Source organism: Microcebus murinus, chromosome 3 (assembly GCF_040939455.1).
Source record: "Microcebus murinus isolate Inina chromosome 3, M.murinus_Inina_mat1.0, whole genome shotgun sequence".
Lineage (NCBI taxonomy): Eukaryota > Metazoa > Chordata > Mammalia > Primates > Cheirogaleidae > Microcebus > Microcebus murinus.
In genome coordinates, this window is record NC_134106.1 from 47,811,219 (window position 1) to 47,837,083 (window position 25,865).

Below are 25,865 nucleotides of genomic sequence, written 5' to 3' on the forward strand. Positions count from 1 at the left end.
TTTCTGTATTTGAATTTTTGAGTTGGTTTATGGTAGAGCGTGGGCTGTGATGCCAGGCAGATCTGAGTTTCTATCCCCCATTTGTCACTTAATGAGAAACTTATTCATTCAGCTTCTCAAACTTTTGTACCATGTTGTGTAGCATGGAGAATGATACCTACTATCATCTACTATCATAAGAAGATATTGGGATGATATAATAAACTAATACGTGTAAAGTGCCTGGGATATGGTGGCAGACTCAGTAACTGGGAACAACTATTTTTTCCCATTTTTTTTCCTGCAGCTTTCCCCACAAATAAACCAGACAAAGATGCAAGACATGTAATAAAAGTGGTAAGTGTTACTCTTAGATGTGTATTTTATATATATTTGATTTTTTTTCATTTCTGCTTTATTTTTTTTAAATGTTTTTCAATTTTTATAATTAGTAGGTCAATTAAATATGAAATGTCCAATTTCCAATCAAAAGTTTAGTTTATTATGTCTCAAACAGGAAGGAATGCAATTGACCAAAGTATGCATCTAAATTGTTAACACAGTTTTGCCATTCTCACTTATCAGTAGCTTGTTTATGCCAGCAGTGAAGAAGCCTGGAGAGCGAGTGGCTATGAAATCGCAAAATCCACAGCTTTTTGTGAATTTAATATTTTTCCATGCGGGAAGTGTCCCAAAGCTTCAAAGAAGTGGTAGTCAATTGGTGCAAGGTCTGGTGAATATGGTGGGTGACAGAGAGTCTCCAAGTCCAGCTGCTGTAATTTGAGCAGCATTGTTTGTGCGACATGTGGTCAAGCATTGCCTTGCCAGATGATTGGTCTGGCTCTATTGACCAGTCTCAGCTGCTTCATCAGAAGCATCCTCATCATTTAGTCCACTTGGTTGCAGTAGACATCCGCTATTAACTACTGACCAGGTTTCATGAAGCTGTAGTGGATAATACCAGCACTGGACCACCAGCCACCATTAGGGTTTTTTTGATGAATATTTGGTTTTGGACTGTGTTTTAGCACTTCATCTTTATTCAACCATTGTGCAGAATACTTGTAATTATCAGAAAGAATCAGTTTTTCATCATATATAACAATATGGTGTAGAAATGGTTCACCTTTATGTCATTACAGCAAAGAAAGGCAGGCTTCGAAATGATTTCTCTGCTGATGCTCATTTAATTCATGCAGAATCCATCTACCCAGCTTTTTTACCTTGCCAGTTTGTTTTAGATGGTTCAGTATTGTTGGAATAGTAAAGTCAAAGCTTGTTGCTGATTCACACATAGGTTGAGATGGATTTACTTCCACTACAGCTTTCAGCTCATCATTATCCACCTTGGTCTCAGGTTGCCCATGTGGCTCATTTTCAGAATTAAAATTACCAGAACAGAACTTCTCAAACCATCAATGTACTGTGTACATTAGCCACATCCTTCCCAAACACTTCTTTGATATTTCAAGCTGTCTGGACTGTATTGGTTCCATGACAGAACTCATACTTGAAAATAGCACAACTTTTTGACTTATCCATGGTTTCACAAAAATTGCTTTAAAAAAATTTAAAAGATAATCACAAGCCAAAATGTGTGTTTGAAATACTAAGGATATACATTCACAATAAAAATAAAACCAGAAGTGCCAAAGTGAAATGTCAGATATCAACTGTCAAACTTAGTACTTAAGGAAATTGGACATTGTACACTTAATAACCTAGTATTTACTTACTGATAAAACTAATGCTCTGATATATTTTCACATCATTAAAATGTTAAGACTGGAAAACCATTGTTGTTCTGTATTGCCATCAATCATGCTGGTCTCTTATCTAGCTATCTGTGTTCTCTTTCCCCCCCCCACCCTCTTTCCCTACTTTTCTGCTCTAAATGGTAAATCCTTAAACATAGGCATAGGGTTTTATTTCTGTTTGTATTCCCTGTGCCTAGTACAATGAATGGAATAGCAGATCACTTGATAAAGGTATCTTGTAATAATGAACCACAAGGATAGTTTGTAGTGTATCACCCAGATGTACGTGTTATCATACAGTGAGTGTTGGTGTGTTTATGCATATAATTCTCAGTGCTTGTAGTAAGTGCTTTCCATAAGAAGATTATTTTCATGTGTAAAACTGAATAGGGATAATACTATAATATGTTGTTTATAAATGAATGAGATTCTTCCAGTTTATTTAGTGTTTGCTGAGATTTTTAGTGGAAATCTGGTGTATATTTTATATTAATAAAAAGTGATCCAAATACTATTATATACACATACTCATATTTTTACAATTGAAATACCAATTCCATTTTAGGATTTTTTTCCCCCATAAAATTAATTATTCTTTACTTTCATAGGAATATCAAGAAAATGGCCCATTATTTTCAGAACTTAAATTTTATCAGCGAGCTGCAAAAAAAGACTGTAGTAAGTAAAATTAGCAAAATAAGCTACTTTCATATATGTGCTTGCTAAAGTGAATGTTGATATTTTGGTCTTTTTCTGGCCTTCTGGAAAATTCTTTTCAGTAGGAAATTTTATTGTAAAGTGATATAGTTAACTGTTGTAACATAAAAGCAAGACAATGGTATACAAATCTTGATATGATATATATAATGGGTTAAATATTTTAAGTCAAAGTTGTTTGTACTACTTTATATAAAATGTTGGGTTCTGGATCTAAGCTACTGAGAGTTATCTAAGTACAAATAATAGTAGAATGAAATTATTTCTTTTACAGAAAAAATTTGTATAGAAAGGCTATAAGGAAAAGACATTAAAATGGTCAGTAATTATATGTATAAATAAAAAGGAATGATTGTGGAATGGATTAAGGTAAGGCATGTGGAAATAGTTAAACATTAGGATGTTTAAGAAAATTTTAGAAACCTGAATATTAGAAAATTAATTGGAGTGAGATATAAGATGTAAGAAATACCATGTTAGAAGATTTGAATGTGAAATGAGTATGAGCAGGGATGAGGAAGAATAAAAGCATTTTATAAATACTCTATGATACACATGGGCCAAGTAAAACATTAAAGAAGTAGACACGAGTAATGACTAGTCAGGGTCTTTTACATCATGGTTAGGAAAAAGAATGATGGGTCTGGCCTCAATAATTAACTTTGTTTTCCTTAATAACGCCGTCTAAGCTTTAAAACTGTAGTCTTTACTAACTGCTTAGACTATGTCAGAGTGACAAATAGAATCCATTAAACTTGATTGTTTATCAGTAGAGCTGTCTTAAACATTAAACATATATGGTAGAAAAGTGAAAAAATGATTACACTACCTGATTGTTTAAATGGATTTGATTTTTTGTAAACTAAGTTTAATCAAAACAATTTCTGTATAACATAATTTCAGAGTAAGTTAATTTTTAGCCCAATTTTTGTTTCTTTCTCTACTATGGCTTTAGACTTTGAAGTAATAGGGAAGAAAAGCCGTCTCTCTACTAATCCTTTGGTAGTTAACATATGTTATATTTAAAAATGTAGTTAGCGTGTAAAATAAATAATTTTTTTATGAATAGACATATTTGTGTATATGGCACCAATGTATTTTATAAGACTGACTTTTGTTTTTGTTATTGATTTAACTTTAAAATTTCTGTATATGTTTTTTGTTAATTATAGTGATAACAAAGAGTTTGAGGTCATCAGATGGATATATTTGATTTAAAAATTTTTTACCTTCTATGAAAGTCTAATTACTATTTTGGTTAGCTAAATAAGTCTTAGTAGCTATGCAAAAGTGTAAAATATCTTTTTAAATAATGTGAATCTTTTTTGTTGTCTTTGTTAAATTTGTCTTTGCAGTCAAAAAATGGGTAGAACTCAAACAGCTTGATTATTTAGGAATTCCTACATTTTATGGATCTGGTCTGACTGAATTCAAGGGAAGAAGGTAAAAAGGAATTATAATCAAATATTGCTCTATTACTATTTCTTATATGGTCTATTATCTATTGCCATGTAACAAATTACTCAAAACATATTAGCTTATAAAACAAACTTACATAATAATATCTTAGTTCTCTGAGTCAGAAATCTGCAAGTGGCTTATCTGGGTGGTTCTAGCTCAAGATCTCTCATGAGGCTGTAGTCAGATATCTGCTGGGCTGCAGTCATATTTCAAGGCTCAACTGGGAAAGGATCTCTTTTCAAAGCCACTCATGTGACTATTGGTAGACCTAAGAAGATCTGCTTCTAAATTTACTTAGGTGGTTGTTGGCAGGCCATACTTCCTGACCATGTGCGTCTCTGCATAACTTGCTGAGTATTAAGAAAAAATGGCAGCTGGCTTTCCCCAGAGCAAGTAATTGAAAAAGAGAAAGAGAGCATGCACAAGAGAGTGCATCCAAGAAGAAAGTCATAGTCTTTTTATAATCTAATCTTAGAAGTGATATCCTATCACTTCTGCTGTATCCTCTTTGCTAGAAGCAAATCACTAGGTCTACCCCATACTCAAGAGCAAAATTAATTAAACTCCATCTCTTGAGGTGGGTCACAACAAAGAGTTATAGGAATATCTTTTAAATGCTCAGATATGGCTAGTCATCACATTATAAAGAATCCATTAATAGTGATTTGAAAAAGGAAAAAAACTCTTCATTTGTTATATATCCATTTTGTGCCAGAGATTTTTTTATATGTTATTTTGTTTTGTTCTTTGAATAGCCTTTTAATATAGGCAATATTGTTTTTATTTCATAGGTGAAAAGATAGGTGCAGACATCAGTATTTTGTTCAGATGTTTTTTAAATGCTATAAATAAAAACAAAATGACCAAACAATAATCTTGAAACAAAGCAAAAGTCTGCTAGTAGGGGACTGAACGATTGATTAAATCATGATGCATCCATATTATGTAATATGCAGCCCATTAAAAAATCAATTAGAGCTAAACCAGTTGACTTGGAAGGATTTCAGTGAGATATTATTGAAAAAAGTACAATGGAGAAAGTGCATATGATAAGATCACATTTTTATAAAATAATTCTTCTGTGTGTGTATACATGGATAGAGAAGTGATGTGGATATCTAAGTAAAGGGAATAAAAGAAGGATGAAGGGTGGCAGATGGATAGGAAAAAGAAGAGTACTTTAAAAAGACATATTTATAAATGTATAGAGGCAATAAATATGATCTTATAAGAGCAAGAAACAAATACAAATAAAATGTTCTGTGTGGGCAAATAATTTGTTCAAAGCCATATGGCAAGAAGGTGATGGTTAAAAATGAATTAAATTCAGCACTATCTAATTTAAAAAGACTATTTTCTTTAACAATGAATAGTTTACTACAGCATTCTCTTCTACTAGAAAACTAACTGCAGAATAAATAGTAATATCTTTCTGCAAAAGAATAGCAGGATTGTTAATGTATGTTGATTCTCTACAGTTTAGACTGCATCATTCCTGGTTGTTTAGGTCAGGAGTTATTTTCCTCTATTCAAATTCATTAATAGACAGTTCTAAGTATCACTTTTCCAGAAAGATCTCTTTTTGATGTCTCTTTCTTACAGTTACAGATTTATGGTGATGGAAAGACTAGGAATAGATTTACAGAAGATCTCAGACCAGAATGGTACCTTTAAAAAGTCAACCGTCCTGCAACTTGGTATCCGAATGGTAAGAAGGAATGACTGACTTCACATGCTTCATTTTCAGATTATTTACTTGTTACAATATATAAATATTTGCCCTTTGTGGAATTATCAGAGAATGAAGGATTATTGCCCTAGAAATGTCAGTTATTGAGAGTAGAGGGTATTTTGGTGAAATTGATAACTGCGGGCTCTGTAAGTGACAGAATGTGCTGTGTTTGGCACTGCAAACTCAATTAGGCATTGGTTCTACAGTCTGATCCTTTTTTTTCTTTCCTCACAGCTCTATTTTACATACCAGAACAAGCTTTCATTGCTGTAAGAATAACCTTTCTTTTATCAGTTATATTTGTAACAATGAAAATCATGACAAAATATTTTTTTTTTTCATACTAAACTTGATCGTCTGGGGGTACTATAAAGTTTTTATTATGAGTCTGGGATGGTGGCAATAATTAGTTGTGGCAATGAATAATATATACTTTGCCAAATAAGAAGCAATGAAATCTTAATAGCACCCATGCACACATTTGTTTATACCACATATTTGTCTTATCTTGTTTGTGTCTTGTTTGGTAAAGTCTCCATTTTTTCCCATTTTTAATAGAATGAATCTACTCCTATCAGGTTGGGATGTGGCAAATAGAACACATTAATTTTCCCATTCACCTATTAATCCATCCACCCAGCCAGTAAACGTTTATTGAGCAATAGGTATATGTAACATGCAAGGCTGAAGGGCTTTAAAGATGAAACTAAGGAGTTTTCTATTACTATACCAAGGAAGAATGCCTTTTCCTGTACACTTACACGTGGCCTTTTGTTCTGAAGTCCTCAAGACTTGATTTATAATTATTGTTTGGGTGAGGAATTGCTGAATAGGTTTCATGATTATTTCACTGTAGGTCTCTGATTTTATGCTGTATTTTTCCTCTTTACACAGTGTGGTTTGGCCATTGGGCTATCAGGAACAAAGGCATAAGCATTTTTGAATCCTGTTTCCTTCCATCAGAGTTTCAATGAAAATACTTGGTATTATAGGATCATTTTATTTTACTTTTTTCCAGGATGAGCAACTAGAAGATATGATATGTTAGAACAGAGTAATAAACTGATAATTGTGAAATATATCACTTTGTCATTGTTAATATAAGTAAAATCCCATGTTATTCTATATTCAAAATGTTCAAGTTGATCATGAGTTCTAAATAGATAGCAGTGTAACCTTATATTATCTGTTTCTTTTCACAGTTGGATGTACTGGAATATATACATGAAAATGAATATGTTCATGGTGATATAAAAGCAGCAAATCTACTTTTGGGTTATAAAAATCCAGATCGGGTAAATACATATTTAGCTTTTGCTTTTGGTAAAGGTTCTCAAAGAACCATACTGAAACATTTAAAAAACAAACTCCTAACTCAGAACTGATTTTACAAATGAGGGCTTAACATGGTGAATGTTATAATTTATCTTACCTTGCTTATGTAATTTAATCCTTACACCACACTAATGAGTAGTTAGGATGAGAAACTGAGAGTCAGAGGGGTTAAATAATGCATTAGTGGGCACATAGTTAAGAAGTGGCTGAGCACGAATTTGAAGTTTTTAGCAAATATGGATAAACAAAGAACCATCAAAATCTAATGGGAGAAGAGATGGATTTATGCAGGAGAAAAAATATAGCTGTCACATTAGTTCCTCTTCTCCGACTGTATAACCAATTAAAGTTTTAAATAGAGAAGCATTTCCAATAGAACTTTCTGTGATGATGGACATATTCTGTGTCTGACTGTCCAACGTGGCTGTTAAGTACTTGAAATGTGGCTAGTACAATACCAACTGCTGGTGAGTATATGGGGCAACAGAAATTCTCATTCATTGCTCATGGGAATGAAAAATGATATAGCCACTTTGGAAAACAGTTTGGCAGTTCTTAGAAAACTAAAATACTTTTACCATACCATCCAGCAGTTGTGCTCCCTTGGTATTTACCCAAATGGGTTGAAAACTTACATTCACACAAAAACCTGCACACAGATGCTTATAGTAGTTTTAGTCAGACATGTCAAAACGTTGAAGCAACCAAGATGTCCTTCAGTAGGTGAAAGGATAAATAAACTGTGATACATTCAGATAATGGAGTATTATTCAGTGCTAAAAAGAAATGAACTTATAAAGCCATGAAAAGACATAGAGGAAACTTAAATGCTTATTATTACGTGAAAAAAGCCAATTTGAAAGGCTATACTGTATAATTCCAACTATAAGAATTCTGGGAAAGGCAAAACTTTGGAAATGATAAAAAGATTAATGGTTGCCTGGGGTTTGAAGAGAGGGGAGTGATAAATAGATGGAGCACAAAGGATTTTTAGGGCAATGAAACCACTCTGTTTGATACTGTAATGGATACATGTCCTTATACATTTGTCAAGACCTGTAGAATGCACAACACCAAGAGTCAGCCTTAAAGTAAACTATGCACTTTAGGTGATAATGATGTGTCAATGTAGGTTCATCTGTTGTATAAGATGTACCACTCTGGTGAGGAATATTGATAGTTGGAGAGGCTATATATGTGGGCTCTGGAGATATAGGGGAGCACACTGTATTTTCTCCTTCTTACCTAAATTGCTTTAAATTTACCTAAATTGAATATAAAATTTCTCTTTAAAAAAAGTCTATTTAAGAAACGTGGCCTATGTTTTTAAATATGAAAACATTAATATTGAGGAACTGAATATTTAAATAACTAAACATAACTAGTAGCTACTGGCTAATCCCAGGTTTAAAGACAAAGAATTGAGTCTAAAAATTTTTAAAAATGTAATTAAATATTTAATCTCTGTATGGATAAAGAATTTCTAAATAAAAATGCAAGAGAAAAAATGTAAACAGAAAATATTGACAGATTTAAAATTTTAAGATGTCTTTGTATTAAGAAAATTGAAAAAGTGAAAGGTGAATGAAAAACTAGAAAACATATTTATAACAAATATTTGAGAATATCTAGCAAGCACTAAAAAAAATAAGAAAAACACCAAATGCTTTCTTAAAACAATGCTTAAAAGGAATGAACAGACAAAACAGAAGAAACACAACTGTCCTAGAAACAGATGAAAAAAATGTCACTTCGCTAAAAGTGAAAAGATAAGAGGATCAAAACAGTGAGGCGCTATTTTTAAAGGACTTATTAAATTGGAATAGTTTAAAATAATAATCTGATAATACTGAGGCTGATAAAGGTACAGGCACTTGTATCATCCCTGTGGGAATGTAAATTAAATAGGAGTAGAATAAGTTAATGGAAGGGCAATTTGGTAATATATATTAAAAGCATTTAAAAGTCTGCTTACTTTTTTATGGTTAGGTTTATTGAGATACAGTTTACAATAGTCACCCTTTTAAATATATGGTTTGATGTTCTTTGACACGTGTGTATATTGTATAACCACCACCATCATCAAAATACAGAACATTTCTTTTATCCCCAAAAGTTCCCTCATTTCCCTTTACAGTCAATTTTCTTCTCTTGCCCCCAACCTCTGGCAATGAGTTCTGCTCCTACATTTTTACATTTTCAGGAATATATATATAAATATATAAGTGGAATTTTAAGGTATGTACACTCTTTTGTGTCTGCTTCCTTAGTAGAATGCTTTTGAGATTTATCCTTGTATTTCATTAGTAGTTCATTCCTTTTTATTGCTGGGTAGTATTCCACTGAAAATTGCTACAGTTTTGTTCACATGTTGATGTATATCTGGGTTGTTTCCAATTTTTGACAATTATGAATAAAGCTTCTAGTATTCATGGGCAATCTTTTATGGAGACATATGTTTTAGTTTCATCTGGGTAAATAGAAGTAGAATTTCTGAATCATATGGAAGTATATATTTAACTTAAAAACTGCCAAAGTATTTTCTGGAGTGATCTTACCATTATGTATTCACATCAGTAACGTGTGATAATTCATTTGCTCCACATCTTAGTTCCATTAGTCTTTTAAATTTTAGTCATTATAGCAGATGTATAGGAATATCTAGTAATTTAAATTTATATCAGTCATCTCAAATGATTAATGATATTAAACTCTCTTCTAATATCATACGGCCAATATTATATTATCTTGATTAGTATAGCTTCATAGTCTTGAAATTAGGTAGGGTGAGTCTTCCAATTTTGATCTTTTTTTCCAAAAATTTTTTGGCTATTCTGGCTACTTTGTAATTCCATGTGCAATATTTTTGAATCACTTTGTCAGTTTCTACCATAAAATCTGCTAGGATTTTGAGTAGGATTGTGGTAAACTGTATGTCTATTTGAAAGGATTGATATCCTAACAATCTGGAGTCTTTTGACTAGAAGCTCCACTAATTCACTGTGGAATTAATGATCTTTTAAGTACCTATTTTTATTTCTTTTGGTTTTATTTTTACTATTACTAAATATTTTCTAATTTCCATTGTGATTTGGTTTTTGACTCTTGGGTCATTTGGGATTATGTGTTTATATTCCAAATATTTGGGGGTTTTCAGATGTATTTCTGCTATTGATTCCTAATTTAATTCTGTTGTGATCAGAGAGCTACTCTGTCTGATTTCAGTACTTTTATGTTTATTGAAAATTATTTAACATCTAAAGATATGGGTTAACTCTGGGTTAACTTGCAGAATGCTTCATGAACCTTTGAAAAGAAATGTGTTCTGCTTTTTGCTTTGGGGTAGAGTGTTTAATAAATGTCAATTAGGTCAAATTGGTTGTATTGTTGAAATTTTCTATATCCCTGCTGAGAAGAGTCTGCAAACCACCAATTATAATTATGGATTTGTCTTTATTTTTAAATCTGTTAGTTTTTGCTACATATATATTGGAATTCTATTATTGGTTGCATATGTGTTTAGGATTTTTATGTGTTTTTTATGAGTTGTCTCATTTGTTATTGTGAAATATTAATCTTTATCTCTGGTAATATTTCTTGTTTGGAAATCTGCTTTAATATTAATGTAGCCACACCAGTTTTCTTTGGATTAATTTTTATATTGTATTATCCTTTCCATTCTTTTGATTTGTTTTTCTCTGTACATTTAAGTTAAATTTCTTGGAGATAGTATGTTCATTTTGAAGCTTGTTTTTAAGCTTTGTTAGCATAAGCCAATAGTAGCCTATGCTATTTGGATAGTTTATTCCTACTTCTATACTGTAAAATTCTGTGATTCCTACTGAATTTCCTATAAGTACTTACCACCGTGGCCTGTTGCAAGTCAAACACCTCCCAGCTTTGTGTGAACTCTGGGAAATTTTTTCCTACTTTCTAGGCCCCATTAGTTCTTTGCTCCACCTTCTATCCTATAGATAAGACTCAAGAAGAAATCCCTATGCAAATTTCTATAGCTCCCTTCTCTTCTGAACTGTGCAGTGTCATTCTCTATAGGACCCTCTCTAAACTCATTGTCTCTCTATTCAGTGGCATTGCTGTTAGGCATAATTAGCAGAAGTCCTGCTCTTGGGTTGGAATTATCACTAAGCAGAAAGCTGAATGAAGTATTTATAAGCTTTACCTAATCTTTTTCCATTTTCTCAAGGATCAAAATCTTGTGCTGTTTAATATCCCAAAACAACGTCTTTCATTTTCTCTAGTTTCCTAGTTATATGCAGTGAGATTGTAAATTCAACCATTGTTATTCATTGTCAAAAGCAAAAAGGCCAGTTTTAAAAATTTTTTATTTTGGTGAATTTTTTGTTTATGCCTTTTGCCAATTTTTCTATTATTTTTTCATTTTATTCCTTTGATATTGAAGAGTTCTTTAGATATGAGTTGTATTAGGCCTTCATTTAGTACATATTTTGCAAGTATTTTACCTAATTTGCCTTTGGTCTTTTGTTTATGCTTATGATATTTCATTGCTATATAGAAGGTAGATTTTTAAATTTTTAATATCAAATTTGTCAATCTTTTATTTACTGTGGATTTTGAGTCATGGTACATAAACTCGTTCTACAGAGAGGGTTTACAGGAATTTTATTGTGTGGCTTCATTTTTAAATTTAAATCTCCCTGTTCATTAGAGTTTGTTTTTTTATATGATGGGAGGAACCGATTCAGTTTTTTTTTTCTAAGTGGTTTTCCAGTTATTCCAACACTATTTTTTAAAAAAACTATCTTTCTTTGAGTAATATTAGATGATACTTTTATTATAAACTAAATTTAGATATGTACTTGAGTTTATTTCTGACCTTTCTGTTGAATCCCACTGGTTGGTTTATTTATGCATCAGTACCAAGCATAACTACTGGTGCATTAATTTTTGAGGCTTTATGATATATTTTATTTTTTCTTTCTTTCTTTTTATTTCAATAGATTTAGGAGATACAGGTGTTTTCTGTTACATGGATGGATTGTATAATGCTGAAGTCAGGGCTTTCAGTGTACCTGTCACCAGAATAGTGTACATTACACCTGATAGGTAGATTTTTATTGTACACCCCTTCTCCTACTTCTCAGTTTTCAACATCCATTATATTACTTTATGATCATAGATACTCCTTGTTTAGCTCCCACTTATATGTGAGAACATATGGTATTTGCTTTTCCATTCCTGAGATACTTTACTGGGAACAATGATCTCCATTTCCATCCAAGTTGCTGTTCCTTTTCATGCCTGAGTAGTATTTCATGGTGTACACACACACACACACACACCCCACGTTTTCTTAGCTCACTCATCAGTTGATGGGCACTTAGATTGATTCCGTATCTTTGCAATTGTGGATTGTGCTGCAATGAACGTTTGGGTGCAGGTGTCTTTTTATAAAATGACTTCTTTTCTTTTGAGTAAATACCCAGTAGTAGGATTGCTGGACTGAATGGTAGGCCTACTTTCAGTTCTTTGAAGAATCTCCATACTGTTTTCCATAGAGGTCATACTATTAATAGTTTACATTCCCACCAACAGTATAGAAGCATTCCCTTTTCACCAGATCTGCACCAATATTTATTGTTTTTTGATTTTTTTAATGATGGCCATTCTGACCGGGGTAAGTTGGTATCTCATTGTGGTTAAATTTTCATTTCTTTGATGATTGGTGATGTTGAACATTTTTTTATGTTTTCTTTTGGTCATTGGTTTGTATTATCTGTTCACATCTGTCACCTACTTTATGATGGAGCTATTTGTTTTTTTTCTTATCGATTTGTTTGAGTGTTTTATAGATTCCAGATATTAGCCCTTTGTCAGATGTATAGTTTGAGAATATTTTCTTCCTTTCTATAGGTTGTCTATTGATTATTTCTTCTGCTGTGCAGAAACTTTTTGGGTTAAGTCCCATTTATTTTGTTGTTGCTGTATTTGGTTTTGGGGTCATAGTCGTAAATTCTTTGCGTAGGCCAATGCCCAGAAGAGTTTTTCCTGTTTTCTTCTAGAATTTTTATGGTTTCAGGTTTTACATTAAAGCCTTTTTTAAAAAAAATTTCAGAATATTATGGGGGTACAAACGTTACATAAATTGCTTTTGTCCCATTTGAGTTAGGTGTGAATTTACCCATCCTCTTCTCTCTCCTTCTACCTACTTGATTTCCAGTGAATGTTATTTCCATATGTGCACATAAGTGTTGCTCAGTTAGGTCCAATATAATGGTGAGTACACGTGGTGTTTGTTTTTCCATTCTTGTGATACTTGACTTAGAAGAATGGTCTTGAGTTCCATCCAGGTTAATGCAAGAGGTATTAGTTCACCATTTTTTTTATATCATTGAGTAGTACTCCATGGTACACATATGCCACATTTTATTAATCTACTCATGTGTACTTGGTTTGTTTCCACATCTTTGCAATTGTGAATTGTGCTGCTATAAACATTCTAGTGCAGGTGTCTTTTTTATAGAATATCTTTTTTTTTTTCCTTTGGGTAAATACCCAGTATAGGGATTGCTAGATCAAATGGTAATTCTACTTTTCAATAATTCTTTGAGTTATTTCCATACTACTTTCCGTAGTGATTGTACTAGTTTGCAGTCCCACTGACAGTGTATGAGTGTTCCTGTCTTTCTACATCCACGTCAACATTTATTGTTTTGGGATTTTTTTATAAAGGCCATTCTCATGGAGTTAAATGATATCTCTTTGTGATTTTGATTTGCATTTCCCTGTTGATTAGAGATATTGAGAATTTTTTCGTGTGTTTCTTGGCTATTAGTCTGTCTTCTTTTGAAAAGTTTCTTTTCATGTCCTTTGCCCACTTTTTGATAGGGTTGTTTGATTTTTTTTCTTGCTGATTTTTCTGAGTTCTGTATAGATTCAACAAGAAGGAGTGTTTTTGTATTTCATTAGTTTTGCATTTGGTCTTTAGGAGTGTTTTAAAGCTTTCCTTTTATTTTGCACATTTCTTATTATGTTTATTCCTAATTATACCTTTTTGTTGGTTAGTGTCAATGTGGATTTGCTCTACCAAATCTAACTCTGATTATTGTGTATATGAAAATTGTTGATTTCTGTGCATTAATTTTATATCCAGTTAATTTACAGAATTCTTTTATTTGAAGTAGTTTAGTAATGATTCTCTTGAGTTTTCTTAGGAAATATGCAAATAGATATAGTAGTTTTTCTTTTTCTTTTCCATATCTTAATTTCTAATTGATTTGTCTTATCTAATTGCATTGTCTAGTACATTGAAGTATTAAATAGTAGATCATTCTTACTTCTTCCTGATTTTAGTGGAAATGCCTGATGTATTACCCCATTAAATGTGATGCTAGCTTTAGGACTAACATGTCTACAATTGTGTGAATATATTGATGAATGTGAGTATGTGTGTGTCTGTTTATAAAGCCACACTAAAGAAATAACTATTAATTCTTATGTTCTTGAGTGGTTTCTTCTATTTTTATGAAATGGGTATTGAATTTTTTGAAAGACTTATTTAGCATCTATGGAAATATATTTTTCTCTAAAATTTATTAATATGGTATAATAGATTGCTGAGCTTCTAATATTGAACTAAACTTACTTTCCAGGAAAACTTGATTTGTTATGCCATAGTATTTACTTAATATGGTGTTGAAGTATGTTTACTAATATTTCATGAGGTACTTTCATATTGGTATTCATCAGTGATGTTGGTCTATTATTTTCTAATTTTGTACTATATCAGATTTTGGAATCAACATACTTCATAAAAAGATTTGGAGGGTTTACTTCACTGTCTGTGTTTCAAAACTGTTTCTGTTACATTGGTATCTTTGTGAAACCACCTGATTCTGTTGCTTTTCTATGATGTAGTTCTATGTAATTCTATTTTTTCTATGGAAATGATTGTTTAAGCTCTTTATCTGTAGTTTGATCAATTTTATTAGTTATTCATTTTATCAAGTTTTTGGAATTTATTTGTATGGTAGTCTTCATTGTAGTTTATCACTTGTAAATTTTTCTACTTCAATAATTGCTTCTTTTTAGTTATTTTTAATTTTATTTTGCTGTCTCCCTTTTCTCTGTCTTGATGAAGGTGGCTTGTCTATTTTGTAAAAATTTTCAACAACCTTCATTTTTGATTTATTAATGAGATAGATTGTTTTTCTCTTTCTTATCTCATTTCTTATTTTGTCTTTATATATCTTGTATGCTTTTAATTTCATCTTTTATTTCTTTTTCTTGTCTTCGATTGTGTGTCTAACTCATTTTTTTTTCATATTTTAATTTTTTGCTTCCATAAGTGTTTAAAACTGTGGAATTTTCCTTTGGCTACTGCTTTATATTATATCTCAAGGATTTTTGACATACAGTGTTTTTATTATCTTTATACTTTTAGCAGGTTTGTGTTTTCCTTCACCAAAAAGTATATCAATAGGAGGTTCTTAAATGTTCATGTATAAGGGCCTTTAACAATTGTTTTTATTAATGCCTAGACTTATTACAATATGATTAGGTATTGTTTATAATAATTTTACTCTTGGAGTATACTGATGCTTTAATTGTGACTTAGAAGATGATCAGTTTTTGTTAGTCTTCCATGTTTGCTTGAGAAAAAGATAATCTCTGTTTTTAGAGTGTAAAATTCAATATCTGTCCAGAAGGTCTACCTTATTGACTATATTGTTTATGTCCTCCATATCTTTACAAGTTTCTGTCCACTTGATCTGTTTTATACCAAGAGTGGTATTTAAAAGTCTCGCCTTATTAGTATGTTTCTGTTTGTCCTCTTGATTCTTGCTTAGTTTTTTTTTTTTCTTTTTTTTAAATAACGATCATTGCTATGCTGTTCGGTAAATATTCATTAGTATATTTGCTGTGTTCCTTCATATTTTATATGTTTTATTTGATCTTATGTTCTTGCAGGTTTTTTGGGGGAGGGGGAGCAATTTATAAAGGCTTTTAATTCTTCTTGTAGTGCTTACCTTGGTACTTATACTAATATGATAGCTTTTTATGGTATTCTTTGACTTCCACCTACTGCTTATTCACTATCAGTGAGCTTATTTTACTTTCCTCTTTCCCTTATTTTTATCTCATTTTTTAGTTGCACTACTTTACTTTGTTTTCATTCATCTCCAGCCTTGTTTTAGTTAGATAATAAGTAAATATATTAAATGTTCACCCTGTGAAGGACCTTTTTGAGCCTGTGTCACAGTTAACTTTATTTTTTATATTAATACATAGGAGTAAGTACACTCTAAAATAATGATAAAAAAGACAGTAAATACATAAATACTGCTTTGAAACAAGTCTAGGCAACATGACAAGACCCTATCTCTACACAAAATAAAAAAATTAGCCAGGTACAGTGGCGTGTGCCTGTAATTCCAGCTACTCGGGAGGCTGAGGTGGGACATCGCTTGACCCCAAGAGTTCAAGTTTGCAGTGAGGTATGATTGCACCACTATACTCCAGCCTAGGGTGGCAGAGCAAGACCCTGTCTTATAAAATCAAAAACAAAAACAAAGAAATGAACAGAAACCTTTTTTGATAGCACTGATACTTGAAAGGTAGCTTGGATGGATTTAAAATATTTATTTCACACTTTTTTTCTTGAATTTCTTAAAAATGCTGTTCCATTGTTGCTTTGCATGTTAAGACAAATGTGGGATTTCTAAGAGTTTTAAAAATTCTTTAGACAGAAGACTAAAGAAAATGCTTAGTGGTAGTATTGTATTCAGTAGAGGAAATCTAATTGTCTTCTGTACTAGTTTGGCTAAAAATTATTTTAAATTTGAAATTCAGAGTTAAACTATTCAGTCATGTGCCGCATAGCAGCGTTAAGGCTCACATATACCATGGTGGACTTCTGAGATTATAATGGATCTGAAAAATTTCTGTCACCTAGTGACATCATAGCTGTCATAATTTTGTAGGGCAACACAGTCAAATGTTTGTGGTAATGCTATTTTAAACAAACCTGCACTGCCAGCCGTATGAAAGGATAGCAAATATAATTATGTACAGCACATGATACTTTATAATGATAAGTGACTACGTTACTAATTTATGTATCTACTGTGCTTGTTATTTTAGAGTGTCCTTACTCCTACTTATAAAAAAAAAGTTAAATGTAAAACAGCCTCAGGCAGGTCCTTCCGAAGGTATTCCAGAAGAAGGCATTGTTAATATAAGAAATGACAGCCCCATGTGTGTCATTACCCTTGAGGGACCTTCCAATGGAACAAGATGTTGAGGTGGGTAGAAGACAGTGATATTGATGATCCTGACCCTTTGTAGGCCTACACTAATTAATATGTATGTTTCTGTCTTAGTTTTTAACAAAAAGCCTAAAAAGTAAAAAAAAAAAATTTTCATAGAAAAAGTTTATAGAGATATAAAGAAGGAAAATATTTTTGTATAGCTATACAATGTATATTTTAAGCTAAGTGTTATTACAAATGATTCAAAAAGTTTTTTTAAAAATCACATTTACAAAGTAAAAAATTAGAGTAAGCTAAGGTTAATTTATTAGCAAAGAAAGAACTTTTTAAAAAAATTTAGTGTATCCTAAGTGCTCAGTGTTCATAAGGTCTACAGTAGTGTATAGCAGTGCCGTAGGCCTTCATATTTTCACTCATCACTCACTCATTCAGAACAAATTCCAGTCCTGCAAGCTTCATTCATAGTAAGTTCCCTACACAGGTGTATCATTTTTTATCTTTTATACCATATTTTTACTGTACTTTGTCTATGTTTAGATACACAAATATTTACCATTGTTTCAGAGTTGCCTACAGTATTTAGTACAGTAACATGCTGCACAGGTTTATAGCATAGGAGCAATAGGCTGTACCTTATGGCCTAGGTGTGCAATAGGCTATACCATCTAGGTTTATGTGAGTATATTATGATGTTTACACAACAATGAAATCGCCTAATGATGTGTTTCTCAGAACACATCCCCATTGTTAAATGACACATGACTATACTAAGAAACATACACTTACAGAAGTGATACATCTTTAGAAAAGCAATATAAGGGGGGAGGCAGGCATGGGCAATATACGTAACCTTAACATTTGTACCCTCATAATATGCTGAAATAAAAAATAAAATAAAATAATAATAACAATAAAAGAAAAGCAATATAAATCAATTCCAAGTAACTTTTTGCTTTATTGTATTAGGCATTATGTGGTATTCTTTAATAAAATAATGTTTCTAAATTTGTGCTTCTCTGATAGGTAGGTAGAAATTATCTTCTTGGACTACCTAAGTTTTTAAATTCTCTTTGAAACTTTACTGATTTTGAATTATAATATGGTGTTGCACCATTGATAACTGGAAAGTTAGACTTATGAGTGATGATCTAGTCGTATTGGGAAAACACATGGATCTCTCTGATTTCATTACTGATGGCATTACCAAAAATGATACTGAGTAGCAATTTTGAGTAACATCCATTTGGCTGTATCTCCTGGTGTCACTAGTGAAGAAAGTTGAAGCAGTAACTAAAATCACAACTTTTATTTTAGTAGTACAAATGCTATCCTCACATCTGGAAGGACACCCTTTAGTTGATCAGAAGCATATTTCATGCACCAGCTTACATTCCTGCTCTTATATAAAGCCCTTTTTTATGATACTGATCTATACTGATCTTCTCATTTTTCTTATTTCCTTTATCTCCTAATGTATACTTTAAATCCGTGAGCACTTGGGGCTCACTTGCCTTGTGTTGTCTTACATTCAGAACTAGAACAAACTCTTTAAGGCTTATAGGTAGGTATACTTCTCCTTCTTTTGTATTTCTTATAGCACATATGTTTGTGTTCCTTTCCTGTAACCCTTCAAGAAATACTTTATTGATTGTTTAAGACATGAGGCCAGTCATCTCACCTAGTGCCAGGAATACCTTGATTGCTAAGCTCCTTGCCCCATATTTTTTGTTCCAAAGCTGCCTATTGAGTCAAAGAGGACAGCCCTCACAGAGAAGAACAGTTCTTCATGTCAGTGCAGGATACTTGTGATTTTTAAAAACACTTGTCACAGTGCCTTCTTGGCTACTTGGAGTTGTCCTGAACTGAGAGTGAGGGTACTAAGTTCCAGCTCTGCTATTGAGCAGAACTGTGGCCTTTAGCAAATCATTTAACCTGTTTGGACTTTGGCTAAATGATCTCAAGGATTTTTTCTAGCTCTAAAATTCTATGATTCTCTGAAAATGGGCTCTCCAAGTACTTAATGCTCATTGCAGAAGGTAATGTTTATGTTTCCAAAGTGTCTTGCCTATTTTTGTACAGTTAAGGAAGTTAAAAAGTTTAAGTTTAGAAAAATAATGATCTGGGAGAAGAAATTGTAGCACCCGACCTGTATCTGGTAGCGAAATACTCACTTTCAGATTTCCTAGGATATTCATAGGGTAGGGTCATAAGCCTCATTAAAGCTGCTTGTTCACTATTTGCTAGAGGGAATTCTAACACAATCCATTTATCAATCATGCTTGTTTGTAAAGTGGAATGTGATTGTGTTTGTAAGAATTTTACATGGAATGTGCACGTAATACAGTTACCATTTAGAAGTAGCATTTCCTTTGTTGAACATATAAAAATTTAGTTCTGGTCACCTCTATATATGAACATATATATAAAATTTAGTTCTGATAATACCCTTATCTTTCATTATCTCTAGAGTAGTGTTATGTATCTTAGCTTGATGATACTATAATATTAATAGGTAATATAGCTGGTGAGGCTACTGTAAAGTATTTTGTCACCATGTGGATGGGTTTTATCATAGATTAAATAACATATTGGTATTTATAGTCACTCATAACATGCAATAAGTTGCATGTTATTCTCTTTTTCCTTCCTAGAGAGGTTCTGCTGTATATTTTCAGTTAAGCAAAGAGACTTTGGAAATTGTTCCTGTGGTTTTATTTATTTGGACTTTTAAAATTAATATTTTATGAGTTTTATATTAATAGGATTATTTTTAAAATACATACTTTCACTGAATTTTTCTTTATCTCAGGATGGCTATTTGTCATATGAATATGTTGTTTTTGAGCTTTAATAATTTCTTATATATCTCTTTTTCACGGATCCATTCTATAAACTGTCTTAGGGTTCTTTCAGTATGATTTGTCAAATGAAAATAAAGCCAACCCCAAATTTTATTTCCATCTAACTGTGTAATGTGTTAGTACTGCTGTTTTACTAAACTCTAATATGTTTATTCAACTATTTTAAAATTGTTTAATCAAATGCATTTTTTTAGCTTAATAGTGTTCTTCCTATTGTCAAAATTCTTTCTTCACGTGAGCATAATCAGATTAGAGCCATATTAAAAAAATTTTATTTTGGTATATTATGCAAATGATAGCTATCTGAATATGGACTACTAGAGTGTTAATGGAAGGTAGTGATGGGTGGAAAGTATTGAAGAAAACAGCATAATAATTACAATTTAGAAGGTGTAGTTTCCATATTTACAAATTTTGTGAAGCTATTTTCCAGTGCTAATGAGACTCTGAAGCAAGTAAGAACCTGTTAAACATATAAATTTCCTCTAGGATAATAAGCTATTTTTAACTTTTTATTTTAAAAATTTTATTTTATTTTAAAAATTTTCAGACATACTGAAAAATAGAGAACTCCATATGCCTATCACTTTAATTTAGAAATTAACATTTAAAGCTTTTGTTTGATCTATTTTTTGACTGATTTATTGTAAATTATAGATATTATGACATTTTACCTAAATACTTAAGTATGTGTGCATCTCCCAAAAATAAGGGCAATTCACCATATTATCACAATGTTATTACCACCTGTAACAAAATTAACAGTCATTCCTTAATATCAGGTACAATTTTATGTCTCCACTTTCTTCTTTATCCTAAAATTTATGAGACTATGGGATACAGATAATTGTTATTGCAGTTTCACTTCCGCTCTTTTCCTTTTTTATGACTTTTTTCAGTAGTCTTTTTTGTGTCATAGCTTTCCTTTCTGTAAGTCAAGTAAATTTAGATCATGTAATATCTTTGGTTCTTTTCTCTCTCATAGCCTCTGACTCACTGGATAGAAGTGGTTGTTAGCTACAAATGTGAGTTAAGACAGAACCGGGTGAATGTGATTTGTTTCAGTTATATGTTTATCAGGAGAGCAAGTTTCTTGTATCAGTAGGAAAACAAGGATTATGTTTCATTTGCTGTTATGTTTCTAGCAGCTAGTACGAAGCATGGAATATAATAAGCACTCAATAAATAAGTGAGAAAATGAATAGATTAATGCATAACTGAATCTGTTACTTAATCAATGTTCAGAAGTAATAGGCAAAACCAACCAAGTGGAGCTGGTTGACGTATATTATAGCCAGGTACAGTAACCAAGTCATTTGTACATTTCTTAAATTTGTGTTGGGACAGATTTAGCCACTGTGTCAAGAGACCTTTACTATTTAATATAGCCATTGTGAGCATTTTCTTGTAGATAAAACTCTGTCAGCATATTCACAAAGAGTAACTGAGAATGGTGACTGCCATGAGTTGAATTGTGTCCCTTCAAAAGCTTTTGATGTCTTCACCCCCACTGCCTGTGAATATAACCTTATTTGGAAATAGGTCACTTGCAGATGATCGAGTTAAGATGAGATCATTAGGGAGGGTCCTAATCCAATATACAGATTCCTTATAATAAAAAGGGGAAATTTGAATACAGACAATATGGAGAGATGTGGGGAATATCATCTACCAGCCAAGAAATACCTGAAGCTATCAGAACCTAGGAGAAGAGGCATGGAACAGATTATCCCTCACAGTTCTCAGAAGAAACCAGCCCCACTGACATCTTGATTTCAGACTTCTAGCCTCCAGAACCGTGAGACATTACATTTTTGTTATTTAAGCACCAGCTCATAGTACCTTGTTGCAGTATACCTGCAGATATAAATCTTTGGGTGGAGGTTAAGATCATAAATTTTCCTGATAATTTTAATAGGAATCTCAGGATAATGTTCTATTCCATGTAAATTGCTCACACCTTATCATGAATACCAGTGTATTTTAGCCATATGTGAGCTTTGAGCAACAGAATAGGGAAAGAGAAAAAATAGGGAAAAGTGGAAACAAAGCGCGGAAAGAAATATCTATTTTATTCTGCCAATGGCCATTCCAGGTGGGGCCAAATCACTTAGTCTTTCTAAAATGATTTGTTTTTACACATAAGGCCTTCAAGAAGTTAGTTCTTTACAACTGCGGTCCTCAACACCTGGGCCTTGGACTGGTACCTGTCTGAGGCCTGTTAGAAACTAGGCCACACAGCAGGAAGTGAGCAGCTGGTCAGCGAGTAAAGCTTCATCTGCATTTACAGCCTTTCCACATTGCTGGCATCACCACATAAGCTCTGACTCCTGTCAGATCAGCAGCCGGGATCCAGGTTGTCCTCTCCTTGTGAGAATCTAATGCCTGATGATCTGAGGTGGTGATGCTAGTGCTGGGGGGTGGCTGCAAACATAGGTTATCATTAGCAGAGGGGTTTGACTGCACAATAAATGTAATGTGCTTGAATCACCCTGAAACCATCTCCTGCCGCCCCCCAGTCCGTGGAAAAATTGTCTTCCATGAAACCGGTCGCTGGTGTCAAAAAGGTTGGGGACCACTGCTTTAACCTATATAATGGAATCTCTTGGGATCCCCACTTCATTATATAGTCTACTTATTTATTTAGAAGTTAAATGTCCTTGTACAGGATCAGAAAGAAGATGTAAAAAGAAAGATGTTTACTTTTTCCTAATCCCAGACCAAAAGTTTGACAGAAGAATGTTGGGACTATTTTCTGAAGCTGTATTTTGTGTGACTTTCAATTTTGGGCATTCAGTGTAGTGTAGTTAAGGATGTGAGTTCTGGGATCAGACTCCCTGGGTTTGAGTTCTGGCTCTGTGTCTTGTCACCTCTGCATGCTTAGCCAACTTATTTTACCCCTTCTATCAGCTCTTTACCTATTTTGTCATTGAGAAATAAGGATAATAATACCTCCCTCAAAGTGGTATTTTAAGGATCACATTACTTAAACATGTAAAGGTCTTAGACTAGTATCCAGCACATAATAAGCACATAGTAATTAGAAAATTTTTTATGGTTGTTATGCCAATAACAAAAGAACACCTTATCTTATTTTTCTCCATGATAATTCTTTAGATTTATGAAATAAGACTTATATTCTAGTTAGATATTAAGAAAATGGTAATGAATTAGACTTAATAAGTATAGTTCTCCCCAGGTATGTAGTTTGATGATAGACATCCTCCTAGTTATAGGAAATGGAATATTAAGGGTCTAATTTCTATAATAAGGGGGAAAGTTTTCATACTTTAGTAATGTATGTACTCTATAAATATACGGTGGTTCATTTAACAAATCATCTATCCCCATTAATATAATTCCCAAGAAAATGCTTTTGAAAATTAGTGTTTTGTGGTCTACACTCGGTATGTGTTTATTGAGTGCCTAGTGAGTTCCAGTGGTTATAATTCTGTTTCTGAAAGCTAGATATATATGTGACCTAAGAACTGTTTATGACCCAAATATTTGAGCGTCTTGATTCACAAAGGGTTACATAGGGTTACTTACAGGCTTTTAAAAAATAAATTAGTATGGAAATGGTATTTCTGAATTTTGAATTACTCATTGAGTTGTGTAAATTGGATGGATTAAGAGGTACCCTTGATTAGGGACTGTTTAAAACCATTGAACTCCAAGGGGCTATGCAGCTACACATGTAAGAATGGTACTATTGCTGGCAACCTCAAATGGTGTCTTTGAAATTAATATAATTTACAGTTAGTATAGAACAAATAGGCTATTTCCAGTGCTGGACAACTGTTTTATATAGATACACCTTACATATGTTAAATCTTTTTAAAATATAGCAATGATAATCAAATTATATCAGCTAACATTTTGTGAGTATCTCGTATTTACTGATATATCAAGCTCTGTTAATGCTTAGCGACATTGAAAAGTCTTGATTAGGTTCAGATTTGAATTAGATAAAGAGGAAGACCATTAAGTGAATGCAATATAGGTTCTCCTCTTCCATTTCTTCTTTATTTGGTTAAAGGATAGATAAAGTTGTGTGTCCTGATATAAAAGGAAATTAAAAAGAGAGGGTGTTACAGGTTTTTCTATATAATCCTTTAGAACTTGTATCAAAAGGACAAATTGGAAATAGATTGTAATTGGAAAGGTTTCTATGATAGGTAAAGGTATTTTTAGTAAAGAAGCAACCACTATGAACTATTGAGTCAATTTCCCCCAAAAGTGTGGAAAGTATATTAAGTCACAGTCCTATTTGATCAAATAGGTTTTCACATTCTGCCAGGAAGGAATAGAAAAGTAGGTCATGGGGTCAAAATGCTAATATCATTTAGAATATTGCTAAATATACCTCAGTGCTTTGACACTTGAATTCACGGCACCATTCGAGGCAGTCACAGACAGGATGGGCCTGCAGGGCAGTGGATGCAGTGAAGTGGTAATGGTAAGAGGCGTGATTTCTCTGGCACTTGTTCGCATAACTTCATGGGTGTGTCTTGAAGTCTCTACTCTCTGTGAATAGTAAATATAAAGAAACAGAAAGGATACAATTCCAGATTGGAAATATGAATAGGTAATTATGAGATCTAGGAGGAAAAAAAATCCAACATACAAGCAGAGTATTTTAAGAATAAGCACATGTTGCTTCCATCAAAAAAAAACAAAACCTGCAAACCATACAGCTCACTAAAAGATAAAGTGTCAAACTATAGTTTTGAAAAATATATTTTATGCTTATTCTAATAAACCTCATGTTTGAAAGTTAAGCTAGCACCTTTTTTTATAATAGAGTATGCTAATTAAAAGGATTTAGTTGTATAAAATAATCTAAATTATGATAAGGTATTAGATTGTACGACAGGAAAAATTTAGTGTATCTACTCAACATCGCTTTTCAAAAGTGCGCCTCATTTTGGAGACTGTATATGCATCTGTTCTCTAATGTGAATCTGCATGGTGGAGGTAAGAGAGTGAACAAAGGTGATTCAGTGGGTGGTCACATCCCAATGGACAATGACATTTGTTCACATTAGTGTCCTGCTTCTTTCTTTGCCAGCTCCAAATGTCTTGCACACGTTCTTCAGCTTATTTTCTCCCAGCAATCATATCAACATCATATCAAGTATTGAGAAATGCTTTCATTTGAGCCAGGCTGACTGTTCAGTACTCAGGATTCCTGGTTGCTTAAGGAGCAGGAAGAGAGTCCCCTTTGATGGGAAGGAGGCCCTTTACTTTTTTCCATCGACTACTACTCTGTCACTCAGGTCTCCATAAACTGACAGAACCAAGATGTAGCTGGATTAGGGTGTTAGTCACCGATCAGCCAGTTTGCTTTTAGTACAGAAGTGATTAAATAATTTTCTTTCCAAATCTCCTCTTCCTCTACTTATTCCTTTTCTCTGTTTATTGAATACTCAGCTACCCAGCCAGTTATCTGTTTTCAGAGTTATCTTTTGACTCTTGCAACCTACTTTGCAGTAACTTATGGCTCTCGTCTTTGTTTTCCTTCTGTTCACCAGCACTCTGGTCCAACCTCCCATTGCCTCTAGCCTGGAATCTCTGCTTCCATTTCCTTCTTATGATGCTGCCAGTGCTAGTAATATTATTTTTTTCATTCCTTGCCAAAAAAAAGTGACATCTATTTACTTACAAAAATTGTGTCCCAGCTTCATAACATGGCTTCCAAGACTCTCTGTAAACTGATGCCAACCTTTTTTTCTAGCTTGTGTTGTGTTTCCACCAACCTTTCTGGTCTCAT

At 32.7% G+C, this 25,865-nt stretch overlaps 1 protein-coding gene across 4 annotated transcripts in view; it reads left to right on the plus strand.

The window, feature by feature from the left end:
• VRK2 (VRK serine/threonine kinase 2) overlaps positions 1 to 25,865 on the plus strand; it is a 119,726-nt gene that overhangs the window by 46,763 nt on the left and 47,098 nt on the right. For all 4 annotated transcript variants that reach the window (XM_012748605.2, XM_012748590.2, XM_012748611.2 and 1 more), the window contains 5 exons: positions 287 to 336; positions 2,345 to 2,414; positions 3,809 to 3,896; positions 5,517 to 5,622; positions 6,849 to 6,941. In XM_012748605.2, the coding sequence (XP_012604059.1) occupies positions 287 to 336; positions 2,345 to 2,414; positions 3,809 to 3,896; positions 5,517 to 5,622; positions 6,849 to 6,941 (407 nt within the window). The remainder of the gene's footprint in view (positions 1 to 286; positions 337 to 2,344; positions 2,415 to 3,808; positions 3,897 to 5,516; positions 5,623 to 6,848; positions 6,942 to 25,865) is intronic.